General features: G+C 48.7%; 1 protein-coding gene across 1 annotated transcript; it reads right to left on the reverse strand.

The window, feature by feature from the left end:
- Positions 1–578: 578 nt before the first annotated feature.
- On the reverse strand, positions 579–6,764 carry KCNE1 (potassium voltage-gated channel subfamily E regulatory subunit 1; the record flags this gene model as incomplete). The annotated part of the gene is made up of 2 exons (XM_080612994.1): positions 6,745–6,764; positions 579–1,008 (listed from the first exon to the last, which is right to left on the reverse strand). Exon 2 carries the CDS (start codon positions 957–959, stop codon positions 579–581), a length of 381 nt encoding a protein of 126 aa, XP_080469120.1. The 5' UTR covers positions 960–1,008; positions 6,745–6,764.
- Between the last annotated feature and the right edge of the window lie 737 nt (positions 6,765–7,501).

Consider the following 7,501-nt stretch of genomic DNA (forward strand, 5'->3'; position numbering starts at 1 on the left):
CACCATTTTTCCACAGAAATGGTTTTCAGAAAAAAATGGGATTTGTTTTCTAGAATTTTATCTCAAAGAGGTGCACAATTCCAAAAGAAACAGGTAATCCACAGCACTGTACAATTTACAGAATCATTATTCTATGCTGGACAAAAATGCAAATCAAATATTTCAGCTACTTCAGGCCTTACTTGAAAAGTATTGCCTAAACCAAACTTGGCAGTTAAGCCCTCTAGCGTGCATTTGATCCAATTTGGTTTTAGTTACATGGACTACTGCAAGCGCTCACACTGGCAACCCCAGCATTTGCTTTTTTCATTAGGTGAAGCTGATGAGTCCATGATACTCCCTATGTGTGTGTCCTCTCCTCGACCTTACACTGATTGCAGTAATGTTCTGGTGGCTGGGCACTTCTGCAGCACCAGGGCCATCACAGATCCACCAGCTTCACCATCAGTCCATGGTTATTCAACCTGACTGAGGCCAGTGCCTGTGGCTCTGCAGATGGGCAAAAGCAGCAAGTCTGTTTCGTACCAGGTATCGGTCGGGATGTCCCTGTGCAGAGTACAATTCTCTCTCTTGTTTTCCTAGGAAGACTTTGCCTCAGGAATCTGCATGCTTGGCTGCTCCACGGCCAGCTGGTTTTCAAAGACACAGCACAGCTTGTAATTTTCTATGAGCTTGGCTTGAAAATACTCCCTGTCCTTCTTGTGCCAAATGTCTGTGGCAATGTAGGTGTTGTAGGGGTCGCGGGAGTTCTCCAGCCTCCTGGCACGGATGTTGGTCAGCATGACTCCCACTGTGAAGAAGCCAAAGAGGCCAATTATCAGCAGCACGTAGATGATTTCCAGGTTGCTCCTGGCACTTACAGCCTGGGAAGGTGCAGAGCTATTTGTCTGCTCCAGGTAGTCTTGAAGCAGCTTGGAGAGAAGTGAATTCAGGGCTGTGTCATTAGACAGCACCGACATCTTGTTCTTCTGTTCTTCACACTTCTTTCTTCCTTAGTTACTAGTTTAGCTAGAAAAGAATAAAATTAAGGGACGTGCCATCAGATGAAGACATGATTCCGTCTGTCTCCCTTTACAGGCTCCTCTCCTCAGCAAGAAAGCTACCTCGGGGCCTGTGCAGGGGCAGGGTGGCTGGACGGGACTGGAGGGACCCCTTCACCTTCTTTTTCCAAGCCAGGCTAGCTATGCTGAGTCCATTCCCTATAAACACTTGCCTCACAAGCTGCTCAGTCCTCATAGTTGGTCTGTGGTGGTGGCACAGCTGCCCTGGCTGTTGGCCACTCACCCAGATACCTCCCATGCTGCTATTTGAAGCCTGTGACTTTCATCCTGAGCCCCCACAGGCATGAGGAGTGTCTCACTCCCACTCTACAGCAACTGCTCTGGCTTTGAAGTTTGCGATCACGGCTTCCTTCAGTCCTCTCTCCTCTGCTTTCAGCTTAAGGATTGAACTTGGAAACAAAATTTCTGTACCTGGCCTTCAGTGAGTGGAAATCCCTCAGTACCTGCAGCAAGCTCCTCCTGTCCACCCCTGTTGAGGAGTCCTGCTTTTCTTCTGCAGCTGTCATAATGATCCATACCATGCAAAACCAAGCAATCAAACCTCTGACAGAAATGCATCCCACACTGATTTAATGCAAACTCCCAGTGGGCATTTGCCAGGGTTGTAGACACAGGAGGAGTCTACAGTAATTGCATACCCAGCAGTGGAAAGGAAAAACACATCCCTTCATCCTCTCTCTTACAGGCTAGCAGTTCTTCCCCAAGGACTTCATTGTTTTCCCCCCCAAACTAAATTGCTATGCAACCAGTGTCTCATTATCTGGTTAGGAGGACTCCCACCAGCATCACTGCAGGTCCGGAGCAGGGCGGAAGATGGTGACACCAAGAAGCACCTGGACATCCAAAGTCTCCTACCCACCGCACTCCACATTGACAGTCTTACACAACAAGCTGAGGAGTCCTTTTCCCGTTTCCAATGTCAGCTGTAAACCAGTTAAGAGTGATCCTATCAGCACTGCAGTCCCAAATCCTCAACAGCAAGGCAACATGACTGGCAATCTCACTACAATGCCTAATTTAAATGTCTCTATAAAACTAAGACAACATTATCCCTCCGGTTTTGCCCCTAGCACAGCTGAATGATGTACTGTTATTCAAGGTGACTTCCATGACAGCAATCTTGTAGTCACATAAGATGGCTGTCAGTGCTTTCTACAGTTTTAAATCTGTGACAGCAGGCCAACATATTAGCAAAAGCTTCTCCAGCATACTTACCTTTTGTTGTTTTGGGTTTTTTTAAGAGGTACTGTGTTACAGTCATTTATAATACATCAAGAATGAAATGAGCCCTCGGGCAGAAAGCCACCAAAAGGCCTAGGCAGCAATTACATCCCGCTGTGACAGCGACATTAATGATGCATAGATGTTGTGCTGGACCTCTGCATGGGAAACAGTTTAGCTGTGCACATAGCCTGCAGCTGCCGGTAATGACACTGCAGTAGATGAGATGTATCTGGAGGCTTCTTTGAGTTGTCTGTGCCTCACTGTGGCACAAATGCTGTAAAAGCAGATGCTGAAGACAAAGGAAGCAATAAGAGGACACTGATCTTACGACCTGTCACCCCTCATAGGAATAACACTTATTTACGCGGTGTGTTCTGGGCTAGCGGGTGCAGTTGACAGCCAAGTGAAATACACAATTGATTGCAGACATGAACATGATCAAACATACTCACAGAAATTAATTGCTAATGGAACTGCATGTGCCGATTTCAGTGTGAACCCTTTGCTAAACTTCTCTCCTATGCAGTCGTGGATCTGGGCACAGGTCTCATTGAAAGCCAAATGCTCAGCCCAGGATGATAAACTCTGCAGACAAAGCCCTGTTCTCCTCATTATACAACCCCGGGGCACATGAGTGGCACCAGCCCATGCCAGATGACAACAGGCTGCTTCCCCTGGTGAGTGAGTGACCACTGGGAGCCCAGGTCAGGCTCCTGGGGGCGCAGACTCAGCCTGCTCCAAGCAAGCAGTTTTTGCGATGCAGTGCCCTGCCAGCAGGGAAAATGAGCACAAGGGAGAATACTCTATCTCTGATATATCAGCTTTAAATAGAGCCGAGCCTGGGGGTGGCAGAGGGAGACAAAAATCAACGTTAGAAAACAATATTCTGATCCAATTTATTTGTTCAGTTGCATGAGTCAAAGCTACAGGAAATAACGTCTTGGCAGCTTGGGCTTAATAGTTAAAATCTATTCACATTTCACAGCTGTTTTCAGATCCTTTAGAAAGGAAAGGAAGAGAAAAAGAAGTTTAAACCTTTATCTGAGATTACTCCTCCAAAGCATGTAGAGCGTGTCAACACTGTAAAATGTTAAAACTGCTAACAACTCATGGCAATAATAACTTTAAGATAAAACAGAGGAATTTCACTGGATCTCTCAACTTCTTCTGGAAAGATAGAGAATCGCTTCTCATAATAATTTTCAGTAGCACTGAAGACACTTCAAATGCTGATGAAATGACGTTTTGAGGCTGGATATCCTCAGCTACCTCTCTATATTCTTTTGGGAGGTTTCTGAGGATTGCAAGGTGTTGCCTACTTATGGGTTGCTGAGCTAGAAGCCATCAGGGAGCTGAATGGCCCCATCTCCATAGCCACATCAGTCGGCAATAACATGAGAGGTTAAGGGAGGGAAGGGGCTTGCTCCTGTTCCCCAGGAAATCTCCCCTGAAATCTCAGCAGCCTAACTGCCTCACCCACCATTGCACAAGCCCTGTGCAACTCCACTGAAATCCATACTGGGACCTGTTTAGATCCACCTGTGTCATTGGTTTGCTTCATGGCAGATGGTCACATCTCACTGTCCCCAAAGCTCTCTGTTTTAACCATAACCAGAGCTGCTTTCTGCTTCCCATTATTCCCCCCCAGATGACTGCTTATGGGCTGCAAATCATGGTCAATCCTCTCATGGGACCCCCCTGAGGAGCTCTGAGTAAAATCGTACCCAGCCCAAAATTAGCATCCTGGTTTACTCAGGCTTCATCCTGGTAAGCCAGGACCTCACTTGGGGTGGTGGCTCCCATCCCACAGCAGGCTTCAGTGCATGCCCTGGGGGGTCACTTGGGAGGAGCAAGCACTGAGCAGTGAATTGCCTGTTAGAAATGACCTGGGGCAAAACTTAACAGTTCAGCAACTTTTTCACTGGCCAGTGAGTCAGAGGGAATTCCCTAAGGTTGGCAGCAGCATGGGACACATCCTGCTCTCACATGCATTGCTGCTTGTCCATCCATTACAGCAAATACAGGTGACAGATCTCCAAAGCAAAAGGTATGGGCTCAGTGCAGGCTGCTTTCCAACACACAGGTGTTTAGGATGGCAGGCAAGATGCCACAGGCAGGTTTCTGGAGTTGGGAATGGAGTCTAGATCTGTCTCTAGGAAACAGATCTACACCATAAATGTGTCTGTGTGGTCAGATGGGTACAGCCCGAAGGCCCCTGAGTAGATGAAAATGAGTCCTATTCTGCTTATTTCCAAGCACACTAGAGTGTTCACAGTGCTCAACTGGCCCAGCACCAGCTCTGAGAGCCACCTCCTGAAGGAAAAATTGAGGCATCCCTGGCAAAGGGCATCTGTCAAGACTGCATTTTGACAGGTAACAAGGGGAATTAGGAAAGAAATCTTTAAGCCACTAAGGCCCCTTGGTTTAAAAAGGCTGCACGTAATGAAGAGCTGTGAGAGGCAAGCTCAAGGAAGACCCAGTTACTCCTAGAGCTATGACGCAGGACACACTGGGACTGGAGGATGGAGATGCGTGGGCAAGTATGAATAGGCTTCATGCACCTGGTGTCTATTTGCAATCTCAGAAACCATCACCGAGGCCATGTCTCTCCAGTACGACCATGCTATGACAGCTCTACTCCTAATACTAATCCCTTGAACACCCAAACGTTCACAGCTGTGGAGTGCTAGAGCTGCCAAATGCAAGTCCATGAGACTGCCTGCATGATGCAGAGTCTGCCCCCAGGTGTGCCTGAAGGGAGGTGAAGCTAAGGTCCTGGAGAGCATGCTGTGCCTGTCTGGGTGATGAGGCAGTCATGCCCACTGCTGCTGGGGAGGTAGGACTGTGACTGGGATATCATTATAGAGCTGTAAATTGACATTTGAGTTCAAATAGAGCAATTTGCAGCTGCAGAGCATCTAGCATTTAATATAACGTCCGTCTATATTATAAATGTCAGAACTGACTTAGACCTGCCTGATTCTCAACAAAGGCAAAGCAGAATAGGCATCTCTGATAAAAAACAGGCTGAAGGCATCTCTGTGAGCTTGGGTGCTGCTGCCAGTGGAGTGCACCCAACCCAGCTGGAGCTGCCAGCTCCATCACGGTCCTTACAGCCCCTGTCTGAATTGACCTCCTTTCCAGCAAACGAGCTTCAGTGAAGCACATGCTGTGAGATGCTGCTGGGTCCTGGTTGACCACTGGGACAGGCAGTTTAAAAGGAAAAGAGACAATTTTCTGTTGTGTAATGTACCTAGATGATGGGATATTTGGTTTTGGAGCTCAATGAGAATTTTGCCCTTAAGCATTAGGTGAGCAAACTGATTTGCTTTGGCTGGATGTACTCTTGTTCCCTACTGAGGGTAAAATGTGGTATTTATTATGTAAACAGAGGTGGATGTTAATTGACAGATGTTCATCTCCTACACAATTTTCTCAGCTCTCACAAATCAAAGGACCTGCATTCTAATTTATACTGAGTAAACATCTCCAACAATCTCTCCCTCATATTACTGCCAAAAGCATCAGTAACCAAGCACCAGAAACCAAGGGAGTCTAGAGGAATACATACATACCTTTAGAAAATACAGTACTCCAGCAACTTCTCATGAACTGTTGACACACAAAGCTCCCCTGCACTACACTGGTAGCAAAAGTTAGCACAGCACATCGCCCACCTCCCTGCATTTTCTGCAAACACCACACTTTGCCACCATAAAGCAGTGGATCTACTGACCTTCCTGGCTTATTTCCCTGGCTGTTCGTTACAGAGATGAGTGGGATCAGACAACTTTCTGGAGGCCAGAGCATTGCACAAGACAGACCCATTTCCTCCCTACAGCTCCTGGAAATTTTGCACCAGTGCAGCATCCAGGATGCTGTGATCCTACCACAGACGGGCCAACAGTGCAGCTCGGAAGCGAGCAGGGCTGTATGGATAGATCTGCAGTTATGCACAAGACATACACATCTTCCGCAGTCCCCACCTTTCTCTAGCAGATCTGTACCCCCTTCCAACCAGTCCTAGGGCTGTCCATCCCTACTCACCTGAGCAATGCTTCGGGTCCTTCTGCCGCTTTAAAAAGCAGCACTCATGCAGTGGCATACACCCATTTTTCCCCAAAAGCACCATATTATCTGATCACAAGGCAGAAACTTCGTCCTCTTACACACACTATATGTATCGTTTTGAAGCAGAAACCCCAGCAACCCCCCCCAAACAATATGCAACCAAGTTTATCCTCTCAGACAGATGCAGATGCCTTGGGCTCGCACTCAGCCCAAAAGAGCAGGCAAACACTGGCACGACTGTAGCAGCAAACAAAACCTGTCAGGCAGAGCCCTGGCTCCCTCTTCTCCATCAGTTCAGCTCTGCTGCTCCGCGGCTCTTGCAGCCTCCCAGTTCTCCACCACCACCCGCTCTCACCGGCAGCCCCTCTCACGGAGTGTCAGTACAGACCTGGCAGCAGAGCACGGCCGGGTGCAGGGCTCCAGCCCCTCCGAGGGAAGGAGAATAAGGAGGATGTGAGCCCTGGAAAGCCCCCGGGGTGTGACACCCTGGGTGTGAGCGGGCTCTGGCGGGGACAGCAGCCTGGGTGTCACTGTCCCCTGTCCCAGGATCAGTGCAGAAGGTGAGAGGCAAACAGGGAAACACACGGGCTCACCCGGCTGGGGGAGGGCAGGAGCCCGTGTCGCGGGTGCTGTCAGCCGGCCTCCTGCTGCAGGTGCCGGCTCCGCATGGGAGGTGCTGGGGGGGTACGAGGGCAGCTCTCATGCTGCTGCCCATGGGTGCAGGCAGGGCAGTGCAATGAGAGCAGAAAGAGGATGCCAGGGCGTTGGGACATCCCAAGTCTTGCTGCCATTGGCACCACACAAGCTGCTCATGCACGCTGACACTTGCCTCCACACTCCTCTGCATGGGGCACAGACACACCATGCCTCAGGTCTAGACAAGACTAAATCTGTGTGGATAGGCACACAGAGAGGTGTTTCTAGAAACAGCAAAATCCCCTAGGATTAGGAGCTATGGCAATGTAAGGTGATGTCCATCTTCCAGTGATATTACAGCCTTTGGGGTGTGAGAAGGAAGGGGGGAACCATTTCCAGGACTGCCCCTTGAAACCAACACAAACAGCTCACTGCATGGGGGACTGGCTATCTGCTATCCACCACCTAAAAAGAACAACAAACAAACAAACAAAGAAGACTTATTTTCC

Source organism: Psittacula echo, assembly GCF_963264785.1.
Source record: "Psittacula echo genome assembly, chromosome: 3".
Classification (NCBI taxonomy): Eukaryota; Metazoa; Chordata; class Aves; order Psittaciformes; family Psittacidae; genus Psittacula; species Psittacula echo.